Here is a 25,848-nt window from a genome sequence, read left to right as displayed (position 1 = left end):
TTGCAGTTTGAGGGAAAGCATAATGCACTGTCTGATCTTGTTTCGCACTAGTTCATTTTACGTTGAGACACAGTTCCGTTTATCTTTCCACCTTCAATTTTCTTTTTCAGAAAAGCAATTGTCCCTTTAATAATAATACCCCTTAAGACCTCTTCACACACTACCACACTTGCCAGATTCTGATGCAGGACTGATGTCACTTTGATCAGGACAGGAAATTAACATAGTGCACCAACTGTCACTATTTTAAAGGGGAAAAGACTATAATACTTTCAGCAAGTTGAAAAACTGATGAAACTGAAAATTTCCAGTATATGGCGGGCTCGGTATTCATATGTTAGGGTTGCCACAAATCCTGAATTTCCCAGACATAGCTGGTATTCGGCCCTATTAAACAGCGCCCAGGCAGAAATTGCTGGAATGTCTGGAAAAATCCAGACATATGGCAGCCCATGTTGGAAATGGGAGATTTTGGCAAATTTCATTAAAAAGAGCTAAAGGCCTCTCTGTTTATTTAGATTTGGGGGTGGGGGAGAACAACACAACTTCAGCAAAAACAAAAAAAAGCTTAACAACATTTTTGTCTGGATTTTCACTTTTTGAAATATGGCAACCCTATCATATGTGCCCTCATTATACATGTAACATCTACTAGGATAGATCTGCTTCAAAGAGTAGAAAAATGAAGGTAGTTGGGTATATGATGGGTACGGATGTGGGGCTCTGGTCACATGTTATGTGGTACAAGTGAAGGCATGCCAAGATCCACCATACTAAACAAACTGCAAGTGATGCCTTTGGGAAACAGCTGACTTTTCATTTTGTTCAAACTCTGTCAGCAGAGTTCTAAATGTGTGGGTTAAATACAACTGAAATCACCTTTACTGATATTTAAAAACTAAACCTAAAACAATCCCGCCATTTGCAGAGCACACGGTCAGAAAGAAAACAAGGTAAGGCTAGAGCAGTCAGCAACCTGAAAACTCGGCAGACAACACAATCTGATAAGATTCATTTAAATCCAGATATTGTACAAGATTTCATATCAAAGAAAGATAAACCTAGAAAAACAGTAACTAAGAAGATTAGACACAGACTAAACCGAACATGAGCTTCTTTCTGGAAAAGTAGGACAGCAACAAAAATAATAATGAGGAGTCCTTGAAGATATGAAGAGAAGGGGAGCATTTGAGGGTAGTACAAGCAGATAAGTTTTTCCTTTGCAAATGATTAGCAAGAGTGTTAGCTGGTTTTCTGCACACACATTGAAGGACTGTTGTGATATTATATGGGAACAACTCAGAACTTGAGAAATACGGTAACTTCAGGGGCAAGAAATGCTTCTTGCAGCAAGTAATCTCTTCCTGCTTTTAAAATGGCAATGGCTAAACTTTGGAATTAGCTTCCTGTGGAGGAAGAACTAGATATGGAACAGCTTTAAATCTATGCAGCACAATAAATTTAAGCAACAGTAAAGGAGGGCATCCAATGCAATCAATCCACTGATGGATGGAATCTGCCAGTGGAATGGGAAGCGAGACAATCTTCAGCAATCTCCCTTCCCCCCCCCCCCCAGCCTTCTAAATCTGTTCTGGGGGATGGGGGGCCCTCCAGAGCAGATTTAGAGGCAACGTGGGTGGATAGAGAATCTCCAAATGTTGCCTCCCTCTCCTATTCTGTGGCTGGATTCCTTTCATTAGTGGGTGAACAGTATTGGATACCACCCTAAATACTGGACAAGGCCAAATTGCTGTCAGTAAATGAAATTAATTAGAAATTATTTTGATCATTATCATTTTTAACTATTATAAAATAGCATTTGACTCTAATTTTAAATGCACTGAGGTTGTTTGGAAACTGACTTTATACAATAGAATCTGCTGTCAAAGATGAATGTTTGTTATGCCTCTAACTTCCAACATACTGGAATGATCGCCTTGATATATTTCGCCTTGATATTTTGCCCAGATCCTCACTGCACTAAAGCAGGGGTGGGGAAGCAGTGGCCCTCCAGTTGTTGGACTCCAACTCCCATCTATCCTGCCTAACATGGCCAATGGTGAGGGCTGATGGAAATCTGAGGTCAACAACATATGGTCACAGCTTGCCCACTCCTATTCTAAAGACTTTTATGGATCTTTGAAATAATGCTTTACTGTTCAGTGTCAAAATGAGTTGTGTTTAAAAGTCAGTATTATTAATTCTACTAACACAAAAATCATGCCAGTTGAGAGAATGTGTTTGATGGCTAACTACCATGGCATTAGGTATAATTACGAGCACGGTTAGTTACTAATATTTTTCCCCATAGGAAAGGAGAAATCTTGGTCCTCTCCTCCCACTCTAATAAATACTATCTCTAATTAATCTCAGAAGAGTATTTGTGAATGGTGTGCCTGAAGAACAGCAGTAAGGACGAAACAGTTGGGACAAAGAACTGGGAAATTCTGGAATACTAATTCCTCAGTCCTTGTACCAAACACTACGTAATGTCAACACAAAAGCGTTGATTCCATAGTCGTCAAATCTAGTCAAGGTTTTGAAAGACATTATCAAAACCTGGTGATAATTCAACAGAGAACATTGACAGACTTTCAGACATCTGAAGTGATGACACCAAAATATTCATTTTCAGGCATTTCAATTTCATTCACCTCAGTTCCTTATTACATTATGATTATATTGGTACACTAGAGGATTTGTACTACATACTTGAGGGAAAAAGACTAGTCAGATTGTTACAGAACTAAAGAATCATGTAGTTTACTATGAGTACAATCAGGAAACAAGTTTTCAAAATTAAAACTACAATAGATGATTAGGAGGCTTTCATATTGGAAAAAAATCAAGCTAATTCAACCCTGCAAATATCACGGTATGTTTTTAAAACATAGATACTCTTAATGCATTTTAAATTACAATATACTCATCTGAAAGTTATTTCAGACAAGTTAGAAGCACTATTGGCTGGAGTTTTAAGGACAACGGACCAGATATTCGGCTTGTTTTGGATAGAGTTGAACTCCTCAAACAGCATTATAGCTTTTCAACTTACATGTTAGATTATTGGAATTTGCTTTACATAGCACTGCCCCTTGAGACAATTGGGAGCTTCAATTGGTCAGAAATGCAACAGTGAGGGTTCTGATGGGAGCTGTCCATTTTAGATCACATTGCACCTATCCTCTACCAACTTCACTGATTACCAATTTGCATCAAGTTTCAAGTCAATGTGCCAGCTATTATCTTCAGTGCACTAAATGGTTTAGAACCAGAATCTGTACAAACAGAAAAGATAGCTAAATCAAGCCTACAAATGCAAAGTTTAACAAGTCTTTTTCAGCATTTTATATTGATGATTGTTACATCTTTGGATATTATGCTGTACTGTATATTTATATATAGTACTTGGATTTTCTTCTCTCTAAAATTGTTGCGTTTATTGTACCTGGATTTTTTCTTATGTAAACTGCTTCGAGATATATTGTTAATCTATAAATGGCTTAAATAAATTAAGGCTTCTAGGATTTCAAGTCAAATGTTTTCTTCAGGTAAACTAAATAAAACTGGATCATTCAATGTTGATGTTTTAGAAATAACTTGTTCATGTTAAGGACATTCAATCCTTTCTACAGGCTCTTCAGTGTTATTTTTAAAAGGTGTGTTATGCTATGTTGATTTCAAGCTTATCGGAAATAACATCTTGTGTTCCATGTGTTTGAAAAGCTTTCATTTAATTATAAACTCTGCAAAGTTTCAACATCCAGTCTTCACAGCCAGCCTCCTATTAATCTACAAGCAACACCAATTAAAACACTAGAAAAGTAGAAGATTAATACATTGTGTATCTAAGGGTTCAAGCAAAAACAGATAAACATGACCGGAAATATTTTGAATCGTAATACAGTACAAGTAAGTTTGAGAACTGGTAGGAGCTCAGTACTGTTTATATTGAAAACTCAAGAGGGCCAAGGCCTCGTTTATTATGCTCATCACAAGAAATCTTGGCAATCGAGTTCCTTAACTGCAGATCTGCCATTCCTGAGTAATTACTATTCCTCTTAAAACTGCATTCTCCATTGCTCCCAGAATGCTGCAGGGTTTAGAAGTTACCGTATTTTTCGCTCTATAACACGCAGATTTTTTCTCCTAAAAAGGAAGGGGAAATGTCTGTGCGTGTTATGCAGCGAATGTGTGGTCCCTGGAGCCGAAAAATGAGGCAAAAATCAAACCGCGCTTCAGGGAGAAGGGAGCTCCGTGAGAGAGGAAGTGGCAGCATTCCTGCATTCTGCCTTAGGGTCTTACTGCCCACCCTCTCTGTTCCGTTACTGTGTTTGCTCAAACGGAACAAAGAGCAGGGAAAGCCCCTCCCCTCCAGGCAAGAAGAGAGGAAAGGAAAGGAGCGTCCCTCCTTCTATCCTCTCCCTGCTCCGGAGGGAACAATATTTGTGAAGGGAAGAGAGATTACAGGTTTGACTTCCTGCTTTTTGTTTTTGGAGACACACAGCATTCAAATATGCTTTCTTCCATTTAAAAGGATGAAATCCTTAAACAGTGTTTTGCCTGTAAATTCATGCGATCTGGAAGATTACAGTGTCTGTACCTCTTAAGGGATGGCAAAGCTTAGGTTTCGCTGCTAAATAGTTCTTAATGCAGTTAAAATGCTTTCTTCTGTCATGCTGGTGGGAGGGAGAGGGAGAGAGAGCACGCTGGCTGGCTTGGGTGGGTTGGTGGGGGGAAACTTTTGCCTTCCTTTCCTCACGTTATAGCCCTCTCCTGCATTCTTAGCCTTCTGTGTTTTTCCTTCCCTCCCCACTTAAAATGTGGTTACAAAGCATGGATCCACATGGATCCTCAGGATCTTTGCATTGGGTCACCCCAAATTCACCATCAGAGCACACAGCATGTCCATGGCTACAGCCTGCCCCCCCAAAATCACACACCCATTGTTGCCTGGGGCTGCAATGGTGCAAAAACGTGGTTACAAAGCATGGATCCACATGGATCCTCAGGATCTTTGCATTGGGTCAGCCAAAATTCACCATCAGAGCACATAGCATGTCCATGGCTACAGCCTGTCCCCCCCCCCAAAAAAAATCACGCACCCACTGTTGCCTGGGGCTGCAATGGTGCAAAAACGTGGTTAAAAAGTATGGGTCCACATGGATCCTCAGGATCTTTGCATTGGGTCAGCCAAAATTCACCATCAGAGCACATAGCATGTCCATGGCTACAGCCTGCCCCCCCAAAAAAATCACGCACCCACTGTTGCCTGGGGCTGCAATGGTGCAAAAACGTGGTTACAAAGCATGGATCCACAGGGATTCTCAGGATTTTTGCATTGGGTCACCCCAAATTCACCATCAGATCACATGTCTGTGGCCATAGCATGAAGCACAAAAATGATACGTCCACTGTTTCATTCAGAATATTTTTTCCCTTGTTTTCCTCCTCTAAAAACGATGTGCGTGTTATGGTCAGGTGCGTGTTATAGAGCGAAAAATACGGTATTTATAATCTATTGATTTGATGCTATGCACCCACATCTTATTTTCAAACTTGTTGTAGCAGAAAGGAAGAACTTGCTTTGAATTTCCACTTTTATAAGACAGAATCTCCTTTGAGACCATTAATAAATGCACATGAACTCATACAGTTAAGAGGCTACAGTGGTGCCTCGCAAGACGAAATTAATTCGTTCCACGAGTCTTTTCGTCTTGCGATGTTTTTCGTCTTGCGAAGCATGGTCCGTCGCAACTGCGCCTCTTCAAGCGGCTTTAAGAAAAAAGCAAACAAACTCGCAAGACGTTTTCGTCTTGCGAAGCAAGCCCATAGGGAAAATCGTCTAGCGAAGCAACGCAAAAACCGAAAAACCCTTTCGTCTAGCGAGTTTTTCGTCTTGCGAGGCATTCGTCTTGCAGGGCACCACTGTATCCTTAAACTTTGCAAACTAGTTCACCAACTTTTCTTTATTTATAGGGGAATTCTCACTGTGACTGTCTTGTGATTCACTAGTGATATCATATACAGTATATAGAAGGTACTTTATATTCCCAACTTTATGGCATGATGAGGATTTTCTTAGAAATAGACCTACACTTACCCTACCAGACTGCAGTTACACTCGTGTCTCATGGGGTCCAACACTACTTTGTTTCCTGTAGTTCTAAGGGTCTTAAAATGTGTTTTTAAGTTTCAGCAACGAGGGAAATGGGCCATGAAGAAAGGTCCCAACTAGTTATTAAAATGTAGGGTCAACTAAAAAATAAGAAAAACAAGCTACTTCACATAACTGTTCTGCTTTTGTTTAAGCTAAAATGCCAATGTAAGTTCCTACCAATTTACAAACACTCAGAAGTCAGGAAAATGTATACAAATGGAAGACAGAAGTAAAGTTACATGAAGTATATACAACAAAGCAACGTGACAGAAACTTCTAGCATGTATTTCAAAAGCAGTATTATAAAGAAATGTTATTCTGAAAGCACGTGCATTTCAGGTACAAGAAGAGTGACCAAGTTATCATCCCAGTTTTTCCCCATTGCGGGTTTAAATTTACTTCATTAATAAGAAATAGTGGTGATAAAAGCGAAGCTGGAATTTAATATTCTTAATTGTGATTTTTGAAGCTTAAGGAAAGTGACAACATATTGAGGAGACACCAGAAGATGTGACTAAGAAAAAGAATGTCAAAATTGAATGGAAGTTCAAGCCCCTGTGGCCACATGACTGCAGCTTTAACGTTCTGCCGAAATAAAGGGAGATTGAAAGATTAGATTTAAACTTACTATAAGTCCATCTGCGTGCTTCTCCTCATTACTTTGGTCCTTAAGGAAAAATGTTACAAATATTAACATATCAATTTTTTTACTAGATGCCATGACTTTGCTTATATGAGAATAATTGTTTCTCTCCAGAATTTTTTACTAGATGCTCTGAAAGTGAAATGTCTCTGAAGGAAAAGAAACCGATTAACCATTAGAAACCTTGCACTTTATAATCCATTGGTATCTTCTTACAATAACTAGATACGTTTGCTATCATCTGAAGATAATAAAGGCTAACATATCAATACTGAAAAGCGCTTTCTGTCAGATGAATATAACACTGAAGAGGCATGCTGCTATGTATCTACTAGTTCTATTTATTGCCAAGTATCATGAAGAGGCCTGCACAAATGCTTAGACACTTGCAAGATATTTCTGTGACATGCAAGGTATTTCTGTGACATGCTCCTTGACGTTTTGGAAACTATCACCTGGAAAAAATTACAAGTCACTTAAAAGAAAAGCATGATAGCGAAGGGTTTATTTGGCCATGACTAAACGCCTCAGTACCAGTTAAATAAACCCCTCACAGGTGTATGCTTTCTCCTACCACAGGTTTTATCTCTGTGGTCTAGAGTAAGTATAATGCTAGCCAACCCTTCAAAAATGGTTAAGGGATTAGGTATAGGCTGTAGGATCATATATTTTCCCTTCTTTCAGGTGCAAGGTTCCATCCTACTCCTCAGCTATACCTTAGCTGTGAATGAACTGTAATTCATCTTACATTCAAACTGCATCTCCCTATACAGTACAAATAATCCGTAGTTAACCAGAGTACACCAACGTTTAGCAGATTTTCCTTTTATGAAGTCTAGGATTCTCCTCGATACAAACAATGAACCAGACAAAACAAAATTATCCTACCCTTCTTCCAATGAACTCAGGGTGGAGTCCATGGTTGTCTTTTCCCACCCCATATTAGTTTCATGGGCTGAACCCTGTTGGGCTGAGTAGGCACCATTGGCCAAAGGTCACACGGTAAGCTTCATGGTTGGGGGAGGGATTGAACGTGGTTTAACTGAGGAAGTGCCAACCAGAAATATCAGCTGGAAATTACTTCAAAATTTCATCATTGAGTAGGTACCAAAAGAGCACAGTGAAGGGACCTACTTGCCTGATGTCACTAGGCAGCGAGTCCCAAAGTATAACTGCTCCCACACTAGAAGATTGCATATTATGTGGCACCTTTAACAGTGCCAGTTCTGGGGATCAAAGCAGCTGAGTGGGCACACATGGGGCAAGATGAAGCTGCAAGTAAAGTGGTACCAACTTGCTAAAGGCTTTACATACTAACAGTAACACCGGCAACCAGTGCAGATCTCTGAGTAGAGATGTTACATGCTGAGAGGGTCTCAGTCCTGGCAGCAACCGTGTTGCAACATTCCTCATGAACTGTAGGCTTTTGGATTAAGCACAAGGGAAACCCCACACAGAGTGTACTGAAGCCATCCAATCTTGAAGTCACCAGTGGCTGAACTACCGTGGTCAAGCTCTGGTGGTCCAGAAGAGCCATAGCTGTAGCACCAGTCACAGCTGGTAAAAGACTCTTCTAGCCACTGATGAAACCTGGGCCTCCAGGGACAGAGCTGGATACAGAAGCAGCTCTAAACAATGGAGGTGATGTTGAATAAAACTGCCAGTATATCAAAAGCCATACTGAAGACTATATGGTAACAGAAGAATGCTGGGAACCAATCATAACATGCATTAACAACTTTATTGGGACTGTAATTAAATGATGAATATTAGTATTTTATTTAATACTTAAACACGGAATCATAGAGTTGGAAGGGACCCCAAGGGCCATCTAGTTCAATCCCCTGCAATGCAGGAATTTCAGCTAAAGCATCCATGACAGATGGCCATCCAACCTCTGTTTAAAAACCTCCAGTGAAAGAGTGTCCACCACTTCTTGTGGGAGTCTGTTCCAATGCTGAACAACTCTTACTGTCAGAAAGTTTTTCCAAATGTTTAATTGGAAAAACTTTCTTGCAACTTGAGTCCTATCCTCCAGAGCAGGAGAAAACAAGCAGACTCCTTCTTCCATGTGACAGCCCTTAAGATAATTGCAGATGGCTATCATATCTCCTAATCTGTGGCATATGCATATACTTGAGAGATGAGAGTTCCTAATCAGATTATTCTAAAAGAATATATGAAATTTTTAATGTTGAAAACTTAATTAAAGTCATTAACATAATATACAAACTCCGTGGTGGAGTACAGCCAATCATCCATTGCAGAATCCACAGAATGGAAAGAAGATCCAATGCATAATCATGTAATGACAAAGGCGATTACACGAATCCCAAATATTCATTGAAACACGCACACACAGATATTAAATGCACACTGATCATGCGCTACGCTCTTTTTTTGTGGACCAGGGACAGGAAAAGGCTTGCATTTTGCTAAAATAAAGCTGCTACAAAAACAAAGGTAGCTTTATGTTTTCTCAACCTTAAAGCATAATCATACAACGTCCATTATTCCAAGTCAACCAAGGTCTTATAACTTGAGTCAGAAAAAAACCTAGCTACTTTGATTTCTCTTGCACATTTCCCATGGAACCTATTGTGGGTTTGCAGGAGCTGAATTCCTAATTCTTTCAAGTAAATACTGCTCAAAGCATGGCACTATTTTTAGAGCTAGGAGGGAATAGATGAGGGCCTCAAACATCAGTTTTTATCTTGATGGTTTTAAAATATTATAAACGGATTGAGAAGACATAAGGCTGGCAGGGAGTTATGAACAATTCTATGTTAGTAGGAACGCCATCTCTTTATCTGGCCCACAGGACTCTACCCATGCAATGCCCCCTTTCCATACAATGCAAACCGGCATTGCTCCAAAGCCTCAACAGAGCACTTGAATTGGGATACTGCCTCTCGCTCATCTGACTGGAAGTGGAGGGATGCGTATATAGAAACCTTTGCCTATCGTGTGGCTAGGAGGCCTATAAAAGGTGAGTGTCTCTACTCACATTTGCCTCTTCCCATACCTCCTTTACCTCTGATATGCATCTTATGGAAGCAGGCTTATTAGGGAATGTGGCACAAGCTGCAAAAAGTTCCCTATCCCTATCTTAATGCATTGGAGTCTGAGATACTGAGCTGGATCCAGACTTTACGGCTGTAGGCAGGAGTATCTCGAGTGGCGTTTCACTCAGGGGATGCTCCTACTGTTGGTGGTAAGGGAACAACTTCTGCCAACTCTCCCCTTCTGCTACAGCCCCCAGAACCCTCAGAATGATGTGGGACACTGGATTGAGGTTAAAGGGAAAGATAGAATTAGCAAAAGAAGCCTCCCAAAATTCTGCCAGATCAGAAGCCTTCAGTACCGTCTGCCTCAGGTTTGCATAGGTTTGCAAGGCAAGGTATGTTCCAAGAACAAAACTGGGATAAGGGTGCACTAAACATTATAACAAATGGGTTATGGAGAGAGAGAGCAGCAGCAAAGGTCTCTTTTGTGGATGAATGACTCAAATATTCTCTTCCCCCGTCTTTCCTTTTGCACTTTCTATGGAAGCTTTCTTAACTGGCATGTGTATGGGGAAATTTGGACATCAAAGGAAAAAAGCCTAAGCATCAGATACATTATTAATAGATGCATTTTACAATCTTGTGCAACTGCCCATTCAAAATTCTGAACAGAATGTTTATAAATCCAATTTATTTCAAGGCAGATCAACAGTTTATCTGACCCAGAACTGCCTACCCTGACCAGCAAAGACTTCCCCGAGGACGCCAACAAAGATATTTCCTGACTTTCCTATTACTAGAGGTCCTTCAGCTGCAGATGCCAAGGACTGAATTTGAAATCAAACATGCAAAGCATGGGTTCCATCACTAAACTACAACCTTTCCCTCATTTGTTTTTCTTTAGTAAATTGGCAAGCTTGGCCAGAGATATATGGGCAACAAACAGAACTGAAGGTGTTCTGTTTCTTCACCAAAATAACATTTTAGAGTATAAAATCATAGAATGGTAGAATTGGAAGGGCCCGCAAGGGTCATTCAGTCCAACCCCTTGCAATGCAGGAATATTTTAAGTTGTGTGCAGTGTAGAATGTGCTTGTCTTCATGTCACAAAGATTCACCGGACAGCGGCATATGCCAAAGATTTCTTCCAGGCTATTCCTGAAGTTTTTAAGTGCTAGCAACACTTGTACATTCTTTCGTTACTCCAGAAACTTTGTTTTATTTATGCGTATCTTCAGTTTTGCAGGTGGTACACTCTCTCTTCAGCAGTGAGGCATGCATATCTCCCATGTTTCCACAGAAGAAAATGAGCAAAAAGTATCCTTACACCACAAGCAAGTCTCACCCTCTTCTCCACCTTGTTAGTCCATTATGAATGGGAGCTATATACAAACATAGGTCTCTTTGGAGAAACCTGTTACAATGTTGTACTACAGCACAAGCGCACTGGGGCTCACCTTCTCTGACCATGTATAAAAGTTCCATAATCCAGTTTACGATTAGGATTTTAAGATGCCCAGAAAAACTTAGTGGGTTTTTCACTTCTGATATGGAAGGAACTTCAGTGCTATAGGTTAGGAATTATTAGGCCTATTAAGATTAGAGAATAAATCCAAAATTTTAGAGTGGATTAGTACATGCAAACCCATTTGGTGAGTAAGGGCTTTAACCATACATATGCAATATCTTTTCATGCCAACAATTGCTCCATTTTATCAATTCTCTATCCAAGGCCCATTGTTAAAGGAGGAACATGTTTTAACTCAATTATCAGACATTGCTATTCAAGATGAGTTTTTGAAGGCACAATAACCATCAAATTTCAAGATCAATCTTTAATAGACTATAATTCTGTTATTTATACTGTTCATATACAACCTAGCAGAGTGTTTTTTTAAACATTTGTTTTGCCATACTTCCAACTTGGGGGCTTCCACAAAATAGTTGCTTGTGAATGTTTAAAACACTAAAAGTAATTAAACCAATGTAGGCATTGACATAAAGAATCTGTTTTTATGTACGCTCAAACAAAGCATGAAGAGCACAGTCACAACATTTGAGATTATGGTAAACACCACTTTGTCAGGATCAATAGGTCAGTATAATCACCACTTTAATATGAAGAATGGCACAGCATTGAGTATGCCATTGTATAACTTATACAATGTACATTCATATACCCCTGGCAATCTACTTACAGTATTTATCAATCTACCTACAGAATGCAACAGGAGGGGAAATAATCAAGTCATATAAATGTACATATATCTATACCTTCCAATTCTTATTAACTTTGATGGTTCAATGCCTCTACAATATAATAGCACAGAACGATTTCTTCCAGAAAACAACATTATACTGCAAACACTTTTTATTGTATTTTCCAACAGAGATACTTACTTTAGCAATCTGCAGCAACACAATGCAGTGTTTTATTGATTCAACCATGCTCTAAAGAGGGCAAAAATAAACATGTTAGTATTTCTACAAAACTTTTACTGCTTAGAATAGAGTGTTAAGGAAGCAAAGTACTTCCTTTGGTTAGTATGTTCATTATCAGTTTAGTACTTACTTGCCAGAGATATCTTGTAAGAATTCATTTATGATAACATTTCTGCACTTGAATGAGTGAACAGGGTGGAGAAAATCAGTAACTATTTTGCTAATAGTTTTAATGGATCATTATTTCCCCAATTTATACAGCTAAAGCCACACAGGGAAGGAACATTTGATGGGTGAAAGAAGCTACTTCTTGTTCTAAGGGCAGTTAACTTTAAAGTTAACTGACATCCTGCAGGTTATTGCGCAAGCAAGATATTGTCTAAACCGGCCTAGCCACCGGTGCCCTACAAAGGTTTTGGACAAAAGCTTTCACTGGTCCCAATCCCCTGGGATAATGGGAGCTGTAGCTCAAAATATCTGGAGGGCACTAGGTTGACAATACCTAAACAATACCTTCACAACAGAAAGATTAGAGCTGCTTTTGTTGCTCAGATTTTATCATTAAGTTATGAAAATACAATAAAATATATACTCCATAAAGCAACAGGACTAGTAAATGTGTCAAGTTATTTTGTGTCGTGCTTTCAAAGACCTGACTGTTAAGCAGGTTACCATAGAGCATAAAAATATTCTAAAACACTACTATATTTTCTATTTAATACAAACACGGAACATAATTGTAGGGCACAATCTCAATCTCCATTTCCATCAAAAGACAAATATGAAGATAATTTGGACCACAGAAGTGAGAGGATGACCCCTCCCTCCTGAACATATGGTACAATCCATTCCCCCTACTCTAAGCAGGTGGCATAAGGAGAAGCAGGTTCTCTGCATTTGCCAGCAGGCCACTTGGGAGATTGGGGAGCAACTGATCTCCCACCATTACATTCTAAGTGCCTGTCAGCAGAGGAAGTAGCTAAAGAGGAATTTAACACAGATCCAAGCCAAGCCCTTAAGTTGCTTTAAAATATGTAATGATTAAACACATACTTACACTGGTTGTTTCTTTGAGGTCTTCAATCTTCTGAGGAAAAGAAAAGAAAAGCAAGGTCTTTAGCAATGTGAAGTTATTCATCTTCAAGATTGCTTCTTGCTAGTTATTGTTTATTTAAAACAGTCACATAAAATATAAGCTTAATATATGAAGCAGCACTGTGCAGAGCTATATGGACTAAGTATTGTCTATTCCAACAGCTCTCCAAGATCGAGGGAAAATGTCTTCGCTGCCTCTTGCACCCGGGATCCTGCTGAATGAAAACAACAGGATCCTTACTGCAATCAAAGCAGACATATTCTATTATTACACTGTGACCACTTTGCAACCATTTCTAGATAATTAAAAGAGTACCAGGAATGCAATTTGCTTTAGAAAAAGGTTGCCCAACAGCACTAGAAGACGACTTTAAGCAAAGGGTGTGTTGTGCAAATTGTAAGGGTAGTGCTTTTTCTAGCATGATGCACTGTTAAACCGTGCCCTGCTGAACAACCAAAGATTATTAATGCTTGGTTTACATTCCCATCCCACCCTGCAGATAAATAGTCTAAAGAGAAAGCTTGAAAGCAAGTACTGTACAAGGCGGCTTCAACTGAAACATGTTCATCCAGAAAATTTAATCTTCATTCCACATTTATCCCAACTGAAAGTGATATATTTGCATTTGAATCAGTTCAGACACTGTATTCCTATACTTGTGTGTGAAATCATGCAAGTACAGAATTGTTCAGACAGCGGTGATTCATCTTCATATTGTTAATTGTCATAGTTTGTTCCAAACTGCCACACACTTGTCCAATACAGTGAAGACTCAAGTCTGCCTTTTCCCCATCTATGTAGACCAAAAACAAACTTTGGTCAAAGCTCAGGTTTGTCTGAAGAAAGATAAACTACAAGTGACACACTAATCCAAATCATGATTTAGCTCTGGGTAGTGCAGCAGCAGGAGGAGGACTAGGGTACGAGTGCAGCAGCTGTGATCCCCTCTAGGAACCTGCATGTTCGCTCTATGTCATTGTTTGGCTTAGCGTTATGTGTTGTCCTGTTGTGGCATCTATTTTTCTACAGGGTCTATAGATGTGACACTTTTGACACAGCTTTCCATAAAGATTAAAAGGAAAAGAGAAGTGATGTCATGGTTTCCAGCAACATTTCCTTAAACTACATTTCTACAGGAAGCAGCTGCTAGTTGTCTTGAGTCAGGGGAAATAACTACCTTATTGCTTAATCAGAAAATGTCTAGCATTACTGAAGTTGTTAGCTGCCTGGAATGGCTGGGGCAACCCAGAGGGGCAGGGTAAATAAATAATAATAATAATAATAATATCACGCCGATTTTACAGAAATACTTTGGGGTGAGTGTAACTGGAACCTCTTCCTTCTGCATGAGAGGAAGCAGCTTTAAAATACTGAATGCCACAACAAATCAGGAAGAAAACAGCTCATCCGTTGCAACACTAATCTGCCATTACAACAAATTAAGACTAGAGGCCAAACAAGTACAAGGTCACACCCCAGCAGCAAGATTGTATAATGATAAGACAGTGCCAAGTGCTAGATTACAATCTAAAATATGAAGTACAGTTAGCAAATTACCCTGTTCTAGAACGCAAAAAGCCAGCCACATTGCTAGTTGGTTTAGAATCATTCTAACAGTGCTGGAAGTTATTGCAAAGAGAGGCCCAATTACTTCTCAGTAATTGACTAAAGCGTGAACTTAATTTTATTCGAATTGGATATATAATTTTACCTGACATGTGCAGAATCATAGAAATGTAGAGCTGGAAGGGACCCCAAAGGCCATCTAGTCAAACCCACTGCAACCACCAACCTTCTGGTTAACAGTCAGACGCCTTGTCATCTTATGCTCCTTATTTCATCCTTCCATTACTTATTTCATTAAGCCCTATGAACTATGCTAATGGTACAATAGTTCATGAAAAGTGAGTAGGGCACAAGGCATTGCTAACTGAACTTCCAATAACTGACTTCTCCAGGAAGCTCACAGAGAAAAAATATTTAAAACAACTGCAGCATGAAACTTATTGAAATAAAAGGATAAAACCTTTTCTATGGCTCTCCAAGCTTGTTTTCATCTTTTTAATTATATTCCACTGTAATGGAACAATTGAAGACCTGTTAGCAATTATTATTACAAGTGTTTTCCGTCCCAACAACTAAATATATATATATATATATATATATATATATATATATATATATATATATATATATATATATTTGCTTTCGTAGATTTTCACGGGTACAGGAATGCAGGTTTTGGTGTCTTCGGGTGTCTTCCCGTGTAAGAGTTGGGGTGTCTAGGCGACGTTTCGACGAGGTCTCACTCGTCATCTTCAGGCTGGTGCTTTCGGCTTCTTGTTACTAGAACAGAGCAGGATCTCAGTGTTTGAGTTCCTATAAATACTGTTGAGGGGGTGTGGTGTATAGCCTCCAACGTTCTGGGCAGATAGGAAGTTCCTAGGTTAATGTGCCTTTTCTTCTTTTGTTCATTAATTACTTGAGGGATATCTTGAGTGATTACTTGAGTGATATTCTGAGTACCACTTAGGAGGGTCATTAGGTGTGGATTAGTTGCTAAAGCTTTCGTGTCTTGACCTCTTGACCTTGTGAAGAGTTTTTCTGAGAAGATGGCTGTACTGCACTTAGTTGTGCTCTGGCTTGGCTTCGTGTATAGGGGCGAGCTGTGGTTTTGTGCCCTGTGCCAGCCAGATCTGTGTAGGGATTGCAGGGGGGTGCAGCATCCGGAGGTGCCACTATGGTTTGGCTACTGGATGGTGTCTGTAATTTATCTGTGGAGAGGGTCTGGGTTTGGGTCTGGTGTGGTTGATTGGAGATGGCGTTCTGTGTGCCTCTGGTTCTGGTGTCGGTTTTTGTGGGTATATATGCAGGTTTTGTCGTTCTCGATGGCTTCCATGATTATTCTCTTGTGGTGATGTTCCATGTTAAAGAGCAAAGTCTGCCCAGCCACGTACATTGGACAAACAAACAGACGAATAAATGCACGTATCGCAGAACACAAGAATGCCGTCAAAAAAGAAGAAAAAACTTCCTCTCTTTACCAACACATGAAAGAAACAGGACACGAAATTAATTTTGCAGATTCCAAATTGCTCTTTAACATGGAACATCACCACAAGAGAATAACCATGGAAGCCATCGAGATAGAGAAACACCCTCACAACATGAACAAGCGTGACGACACGTCCCGCCTGCCAGACATCTGGAAATTAGCCCTCCCCACAAAAACCGACACCAGAACCAGAGGCACACAGAACGCCATCTCCAATCAACCACACCAGACCCAAACCCAGACCCTCTCCACAGATAAATTACAGACACCATCCAGTAGCCAAACCATAGTGGCACCTCCGGATGCTGCACCCCCCTGCAATCCCTACACAGATCTGGCTGGCACAGGGCACAAAACCACAGCTCGCCCCTATACACGAAGCCAAGCCAGAGCACAACTAAGTGCAGTACAGCCATCTTCTCAGAAAAACTCTTCACAAGCTCAAGAGGTCAAGACACGAAAGCTTTAGCAACTAATCCACACCTAATGACCCTCCTAAGTGGTACTCAGAATATCACTCAAGAAATCACTCAAGATATCCCTCAAGTAATTAAGGAACAAAAGAAGAAAAGGCACACTAACCTGGGAACTTCCTCTCTGCCCAGAACGTTGGAGGCTATACACCACACCCCCTCAACAGTATTTATAGGAACTCAAACACTGAGATCCTGCTCTGTTCTAGTAACAAGAAGCCGAAAGCACCAGCCTGAAGATGACGAGTGAGACCTCGTCGAAACGTCGCCTAGACACCCCAACTCTTACACGGGAAGACACCCGAAGACACCAAAACCTGCATATATATATATATATATATATATATATATATATATATATATATATCAACGCTGAATGTAAGTTATCAGCTGTATATAAAAGGAGTGCTTAAATTGCATTTTAGTCAATTACAGGAAGGCTGAAAAGTGAACTTCAGGGAGAGGAAGAATATATAAAAAGTATACTTGCTTTTCTCTGTTCGTCATCTTTGCAGTTCTGAAGCTTTTCATCAAAGAGCTAAAAAGAAAAAGGCACACAGTATCAAACACTGCTAGTAAAGCTTTTAAAATGCAAACAGGATAGCAATTTATTTATTTATTTATTTTTAAAAAATCCAAAGTCTGCTGATCATTTGGTTCCATCTTACCAGATACATGTTTAAATTATTAGTGGTCTTAATCATCAGTATTTCACACAAAAATAATAATCAATATCACCTACTAAGTCAGGAAATATGTTTTGTCTTTACCCCAAACATGAAATTATTTGGAGGGGATGAGGGCTTCTTTATGATTGCAAAATTACATTTTTAAAAATCCAAAGAAAGTGCTTAAAATTGTTCTGCGCTCTGTTGCTTCTGTCTCCTTAATTATCTGTTTCCAGTCAATATAATGTCTGAGCTAAAGATCTTTAGACAGTTTCTTTACAACACAAAATAATGTGCTGCATGTAAAGCAGAGATGGAGACTCTGTGCCCCTCCATGCCCCTCCAGATGGAGTTCAATGATAATTCCCTTCAGTTCCAGCCAGCTTCTGTAAGTTTTTTTATCAAAATCTTGGACACTGGGAACAAATCCAGTGATCAGGGATGGTACCAGTTGGAATCCAACAACATCTAGAAGGTTACAGGCTAGCCACCACTCTGTAAATGACTGAATAAGCTTTAAGCCTTCAAGGCATGCAAAACAGAACCTCTCTTGCACATATGTTTACTTCTCAAATGCTTACCCCATTTCAAATATTAAATATGTTAAACATATCTAGGATAAATCACAAGGGCAACATTTACTCTCTCCCTCTCCCAATATATATAATAAACAGTACAGGAACTACTGTTTTTAAAAAAAACCTGAAACCATTTCAAGTATGCTTGTGATCCATGTCTCTACAGTTGACTTGTGTCATAGATGACTGGGAAATTTTAGGTTTTGCCTGATTTTTAGTTTTAATTCAGTATTGTACAATTTAAAGATTGCATGACACAAATTAGATTGTATTCAAGCTACTTATTGCTCCTAGCTTAGTTTCACTGTTCTAAGGAACAGGTTAGGAATGAAGAACTTGAATACTGAAATCTTCATCCAGACTCCCTAGCCAGTGGTGTTCAAACTTTTTTCAAAGAGGGCCATATTTGATGAAGTGAAGGGCTGTGAGGGCCAACCAAAGGGCCAACCAAACTTGTTAACCTTTTCTAAGGATTGAAGTAGTTGAGGGTTTTTTAGTTTAGTTAGGATTTTACCCCAGGAAATAAACTACCACAGGAGCCGGATTAAACTGACTGGTGGGCCGGATTATGCCCCCAAAATGGACTTTGGACATGCCTGCCCTAGAGATATAGTCTTTTAGCAGGAACTGCTGTTAAATTTCTGAAACCCATCTAACTACTTAACAAAAACATGGATCAATGAGCTTCAATGATGACAATCTTTCATAACCCATTTATACCATGGAGGTTAGGGAGAAATCAAAGTGCATCTTTACTAAATTATTGTAAAGTCCGGTTACAATAGCAAGTTCAACATACCTTCAATTGGTCTATCAAAATTTGTAGATAAGCATCAGCTTCTGTAAGTTTTTTATCAAAATCTTGGACACTGGGAACAAATCCAGGATCCACACCCTATGTAACAGAAACGCATTACATTTGAACATATTTACAGAACACACAGAACAGCACCTCATTAGCTGCAAGATTGATCTGGGCAAATTTCAAAACCATAGAATAACCTGCCTAGATACACTTTAAAGAATGAAAAAGGCTAGAACATTGTATTATTCCTACAGATATATGTCAGCATAGTGAAATGATTAACTCACTGCAAGGACTAGGCGTCTCCTGGCACTATTCTAAAGCCTAAATATTATGTTCTTGTGAGGTTAACTATTTTGCTACATAAGCCACATCACAGCAAAATTGTTACTAAGGTGAAGCATCCAATACTCTCCCAACTGAAGTTTCCTTGTAAAACCAGGCCTTACAAATGAATTCTCAAATAATATAAATAGAAGCAACAATCCAGAGCTGCTCAATTGTTCAAGCCTATGCGTGTTTACTCTGAAAGAAGTCTCACAGTGTTCAATAGATCATATCCCCAGGATAAACACACACAAGACTGCTGAAAATCTACACTGGACTGTGACCACAGATGAATCAAGAAGAAAGGGTATTTCCACACCTCTGCTTTTTTCCTGCTTTTTCATCTACTTCATTTAAACAGCCTCTCTTATCCTCCTCCAAAATGCATAAAAAGGTAAAGGTAAAGGACCCCTGACACTTAAGTCCAGTCGCAGACGATTCTGGGGTTGCGGCGCTCATCTCGCTTTACAGGCCGAGGGAGCCGGCATTTGTCCACAGGCAGTTTTTCCAGGTCATGTGGCCAACATGACTAAGCCCCTTCTGTTACAACAGAACACCGAAACCAGAGCACACAGAAACGCTGTTTACCTTCCCGCAGAGCGGTACCTATTTATAAGTAGATAATACTTGCACTTTGGGTGTGCTTTTGAACTGCTAGATTGGCAGGAGCTGGGACCAAGCAACGGGAGCTCACCCCATCGTGGGGATTTGAACCGCTGACCTTCTGATCGGCAAGCCCAAGAGGCTCAGTGGTTTAGACCACAGCGCCACCTACATCCCTTCCAAAATGGATATAAGGCTTAAAAAGTTATTGCCAACTAGAAAGGCACACTTTGGACAGAACATCAAGCACATAAACTGATACATGTAAATCTATAATTCACTATGTCAAGACCCCTTGTTAGGAATTACATGGGGGGAGTTTAAAATTTCTAGGTTTTATGATTGCAAATGACAAGTAGACAAACAGAAATTCATTATGTCTTCAATTCTCACAATTTAAAAGCTATAGCGTAGGTGTTTTAAATGCTAAGCAACCTTCACTTTTAAGAGAAGCAATTTTAGAAGACACATACTTTAACAAAAAATATTTAAGGAACAGAAGAATCCTAACAGAATCCAAACTGTCACACTTTCACTTCCCTGCATCTGTTTCCACAATAATGTGACCTCTAGTGAAATACGTGCAGTGCTTCTATCATAGTTATCTATCACATGCATGTAAATGACATAAAATGCTACAAACTTCATTCATTTTAAATGTTAGTTAACTCATTTACATTTTATGTATTTCAGTGAGCATTTGCATTATTTCCAATGAAAACGAAGTTAAATATACTCAAGTCTTAGAAGTATTAAAAAACCAAGTAATTAAGCTATTAGCATTATGTTACAAGTTCTGCACTACATTCCATTTTAAACTAGTATGATTACTAGGCTATTTAAGTACCTCAGCTTTCATTAGAAAGCAATTCTACCTGACCAGGTTATATAAAAGAGGCCTTATAAGCTCATTCACCAGAACATGGGAGCCAATTGTGCCCTCTGAAATGCATAAATTCCCTCTGAAGTACCACACAAGTGCACGCTGAATGCTCAAAATGGCCACAGAACAGTGTTTGAGTCCCTTTGGGCATCCTGTACATTTGTTACTCTTTCCTTCCTGTGAAATGCCTAAAGGTATATGATCCTTGTTAAGAGTCATACCTTATTTCCTGTAGAAGTCTGAATGATCCTTAAAATGAACTGGGATGTTTGCCCCACATTATGTAACATTTAGGACATAGCATGACCACTACAAGAAATACACTACAAATGCTACCTGCCCAACGTTTCTTCACCAGCAAGTATTTGGCTCTTGAAATTCTTTAGAAAAATATCAGGGTCTATACAGCAACTGTAGTGCCCACCCTCTCCCCATTGTTTCTAGTACCAATTTTCCTAATCTACAAAGAAATACACCCACTTTCCAGAGAGTCATGGAAACATGTTGGGCATATGCTGAGGGAAGGAAGGATCACAAGATCCTTTAGTTGTGGGAAGCATTTCTAATCACTGGGAGAGATTGGCTTCCTTGTCCATTTTGGGCTACAGGACCAAGTTTCTATGACCTCTTGGAAGTAACATGCATTTCAGTATGTCTTCTTATTTGAATAATGTTGTATGCTTTAACAGTGTACACTACTTTGATGTTCTATGAATCAGCGGTATAGAAATCCTTTTCTAAATAAAACGTAACTCAAACCTACATACTGTGAAAGAAGCTGATTGCAATGGGATGTAAAGAAAGGAAAACTAACTTTCCTGCAGCCGAAATACGAACTAGGCTAACCATCGAGTGGGTTTTAGAAACGATCTCCTATATCGCGGTCGAGGTGATCAAACTGGAACTGCTTGTTTTTAAACAGCAAAGTCAGTGGCAGTAATTAGCCACTTCCACCAGTGGCAGACAATGGAGCCTGCCGGATTGAAATCAGGCAGAGCTGCGGGAGGGGGGTGAGTGCGCCCCATGGTGTAGCGCGCACACAAGCGCCGCGCTCTTCCTCTCCAGCGATCAATGGCTAGAGCTGCGTGCGCTCCCCGGCCCCGGCTGCAGGTACAGGTTCAGGGCCGCGGGCTTCGCAGCACGCACCTTCTCCTCCCCACCCACCCCGATTATACACGGGGTCGACCACAGAACCCAGGCGTCCGGGTGGGCCTCCGTAAGCGCAGGCCGACGGAGATCGAGGGCGCCCCCTCCTGCCAATGTCGACGCTGCGCCGCCCCAACGCCCGGCCCTACTCACGCAAGCCATGCTTCCTCCCCTCCCGGGCACGCTGCCGGGCGGGGTCTGTCGTCGGCTGGGCCCCCTGCCCGCAGGGAAGCCGCGGCGCCAGCCCACCGCTCGCAAGCAGCGAGGCTCTCCTTCGCACCGAGCCGGCTCCCGATTGGCTGCGGGTCAGGTGCCTCCCAGCCCGGCCCTTTCCTCTCCCCCGCCCCGCGCACCGACTGAGAGGGGGACGCATAATAGCCATACACACCGGGCTGCTTCCTTCCAGCTGGCGCCGCCGGCTTCCTCCCGCTTTCTCTCGAGAGCATCCTTCGTCCCGGGAATCTCCCGCCTTCAGCGGTAGCCTCTACCCAGCAATCGGGGCAGGAAGACCAAATCGCCGCGCGCTGAAAGGAAGCCCTGATTGGAAGGGCTGCCTTGGCATCCGCAGCACCGACTGACTTCGGCCGCCGCCTCGCTACCCAGTGGGCTGCTTGGAGTCTAACCTCACGCGCAGCGCCACGGAGGACACGGGCTCATCCGGATATTTCACCCGCCCCCTGCCTTCTTGCATCATCTGAAATGCCTCCGGCAGCTTTCTTGTTATTGGCTACAGCGCCGATCGCTCTTTTCCATTTCGCAATCCTGACCCCCGTTTTACCTACGAGAGGACTTACTTCTGAGCAGGCAGGCATGGCTAAGATGCTAAGACTAACTTTTCGCATCCGCCTAGATTTCTGTAGCTCACTGTCCTTCACCGCGTTTAAGCGTAGCGTGTGCATAGTTTCTGCAGAATACTAAATCCATTTAAGAATCATCGCAAGGCTAGGGCTGCGAATCCTGACTATTTGGGGAACTAGGTATCACTGGCGTGGATCCAGGCCAACTCCACTCTGCGCATCGGGGGTTTTCCGCCCAGCAGCCCCTTACACTGCCTGGAAAGCTGCTCCTGTCAGAGGAATCTTCACCATAGCATGAGGCCAAAGGAAAATCTAGTTCCCCCGATTTCCAACACCTTTTTTGGGGGGGGAGGCGACACACGGAGCAGCCATGAGAAGGAAAGGGAGAATAAAACATCACCTGGCCTGAATGCGGCTGAATCCCAAGTAAAGCATGCTTCAGTGCCAAGCTGCCATTTTCAGACGTTTCTCACTTGAAACGTCACTATGATTGATGCCCAATAATATGCCTCTGCATTTGCTCATTAGCTTCAATATTAAAGTGCACCTGCTGTTATCCATAGTTGGTGCCAGTGTCTCCAAAGCAATCCCTTTCTGTGATAGCACCTTGGAGTGGCTAATATTCTCAGGAGGAATATTTACATAGCAAAGGCTTCAAAGCAAAAATATGCAGGTTTAGTTTTGTTTGGTTCCCTTTCCCCTTCTGCCAATGTGCAACACAGACAGCACTAATTTCTCCATCATTATGCACTACAAAAACACAGGAGTTGGGATATGTTTCTGTATAGTTCAGTGGTATTTGTATGCTACCATAAGCAATGCTTGATAAGCAAGATTTTGGCAAAGAGTACAGGTTCATTATTTGGATGAACTGGAGATCCAGAGGTGCAGTGACTTGAAGATTCCTGTAATGATCTTAACATTGCCTCCATTCTATGTTGTTGTTTTTTAATCCAAGGCTTTGTTTCAGGTAAAGAAAATAGAAATTAAAACTGTGAACAGGTTGTTGAGTAGAGTCCACATAACAATCATCACAGGAATCTTCCCGTCCTTGTATTCTTAGATCTCCAGTTCAGTTACAAAGGTTTCTCATTCACAGACCGGCAATAATAAATGTAAAATTTATCAACTGAGGTGCTATATTTGCAAGATGGAGACATGACATATGGCTTAATTTCACAATAAATGTAAGAACAAATATACACTCATGGAATAGAGATTAGTATGGATTACATTTTACACAGGTATTATGCAGAACATATGCTTAGCTTAGGCTAAACTGACTAACGCACCTGAAGCTGAAGAGTATGACGAAGGATGGTTTCCTCTAAAGCATGAATCCATTTCTCTCTCTCATCAGCATCTCGAGCTGGAAGAGTATTAAAAATATACTTAAGTGGCCTTAAAGAAACAATTGGAAACTTAAACCAATCCCAGGTGAGTAATAAAATGTCCTGTTAGTTAAGCAAAGCTAATCAAATGAAAATTGCTTGCTGAGAGACAAGCCTACATTATAGCTAATGAGAAAGTTTGAAGATATTGTGAAAAATAAGTACATGACTGAAATCCTAACACAGTTTTTATGGCAACTACAGTACAAATACTCCTGAATATTAGCTAAACTGAAATAATTCACTATTTCATACTAGTATGTCCCAAGCAATAGCTATCAACTTGTGCTTGTAGCCATCTTAAGGATGGAAATATATGGGAACAGAAGAAATGAACTGATTCAAGGTTCTCCATTTATAAAATGACAAGACAGCCAGACAGCTGCAGTGCTCCCATCCTGTCTATAATATTTCTAGTCCACATTATATTACTTATTTTAGAGAATGGAGCTAGTTTTTACATAGTTCACTTACATGGTAACTTCCAGCGGTTCTACTTTCATTTTAAATGCATCCAAAAAATCCTATACATAAAAAGCAAGCTCCAGCATTCAAGATATCACAAATCTAGCATGAGAGAAACATGAATTCCAGACTAGTTCGTGCAGATTAAGAGGTGGGACTATGCAGGTAACAGCTGCCTCAGAACAAAGTAAACAAGCTGCAATCTGGGAATAGCTGAAAGTGGAGAAGGTACAGCATGAATATGCTATCAGCAGTCCTGCACTATAGGCACCTCCTTTGCTGAGGCCCTCTGTGGTTTTGACATTCTGCTATTAATGATAACTGAGTCAAAATTGAAACTGATAGGATCTTCAGAGTTTATTGGAAGTACATCTGCACACTTCTAAGCAATAAAAAGTTTTTTAAATGGGTACGTAAATAACTCAAAGTGCAAAGGTGGGCAATAATAATTCAAATGGTGAGATTTTGTTTTCATTCAGTGAATCAAGCACATATATAGTAATCAAAATAGCTCACTCAGTGCAATAGATATCTGGGGGAAGAATCACAGTTAAGCAAGCAAAGATGCTGAAACATTGGCCTGCCTCCAGTCCAGTCACCCTAACTCAAAGATTCACAGCTGTCTGTTTCACAGATGAAGTAGGTCAATACTCGCCAAGAAACTGAAAAAATCAGCATGTGATATGTGAGCCAGGAAGGAACTTAGTCTACTCCTAAACACTGCCCACACTTCTATGGGAAGGATGTGGTCACACTTCAAGCATCCTGAAACTAGTCTCCTCAAGTCCTATGGCACTTTAAAGATTAACAAGTTTATTCTGGCATAAGCTTTTGTAGCGGGAGCAGCTACAATATTAAAAGCAGCTTCTAATATTGTTAGGTTTATATATGTAATTAATATAAAGACTACAGGACTCTCCTGTGTGGGTGTCTGAGGGCCCTGCTCCTTCCTGCCACTCACCATCTGGCCCAGGGCGGGACCTGAAGGACTCACAGGGACTGCTGCGTTCTCCTGCCCAGGAGGACTCTCCTGTGTGGGTGTCTGAGGGCCCTGCTCCTTCCTGCCACTCACCACCTGGCCCAGGGCAGGGCCTGAAGGACTCACAGGGACTGCTGCGTTCTGCTGCCCAGGAGGACTCTCCTGTGTGGGTGTCTGAGGGTCCTGCTCCTCCCTGCCACTCACCACCTGGCCCAGGGCAGGGCCTGAAGGACTCACAGGGACTGCTGCGTTCTGCTGCCCAGGAGGACTCTCCTGTGTGGGTGTCTGAGGGCCCTGCTCCTTCCTGCCACTCACCACCTGGCCCAGGGCAG

The 25,848-nt window shown here is 40.9% G+C and overlaps 1 protein-coding gene across 6 annotated transcripts in view; it reads right to left on the bottom strand.

The window, feature by feature from the left end:
- The window catches only part of OSBPL9 (oxysterol binding protein like 9), a 69,349-nt gene that overhangs the window by 11,421 nt on the left and 32,080 nt on the right, over positions 1 to 25,848 (bottom strand). Inside the window, exons 4-9 of one of the 6 annotated variants that reach the window (XM_081193153.1) lie at positions 23,974 to 24,050; positions 18,920 to 19,015; positions 17,365 to 17,412; positions 13,308 to 13,337; positions 12,209 to 12,259; positions 6,789 to 6,827 (exon numbers count right to left, since the gene is read on the bottom strand). In XM_081193153.1, coding sequence (XP_081049279.1) covers positions 6,789 to 6,827; positions 12,209 to 12,259; positions 13,308 to 13,337; positions 17,365 to 17,412; positions 18,920 to 19,015; positions 23,974 to 24,050 — 341 coding nt within the window. Of the gene's footprint in view, positions 1 to 6,788; positions 6,828 to 12,208; positions 12,260 to 13,307; positions 13,338 to 17,364; positions 17,413 to 18,919; positions 19,016 to 22,037; positions 22,177 to 22,272; positions 22,539 to 23,973; positions 24,051 to 25,848 lie in introns of those variants that run through there. The other 5 variants (XM_081193150.1, XM_081193152.1, XM_081193155.1 and 2 more) reach the window with 5 other exon arrangements.

The sequence above is a fragment of the Podarcis bocagei genome, assembly GCF_964188305.1.
Source record: "Podarcis bocagei genome assembly, chromosome: 5".
NCBI lineage: Eukaryota > Metazoa > Chordata > Lepidosauria > Squamata > Lacertidae > Podarcis > Podarcis bocagei.
The sequence above is the reverse complement of the archived record's forward strand: the minus strand, read 5'-3'. Positions and strand labels throughout refer to the sequence as shown.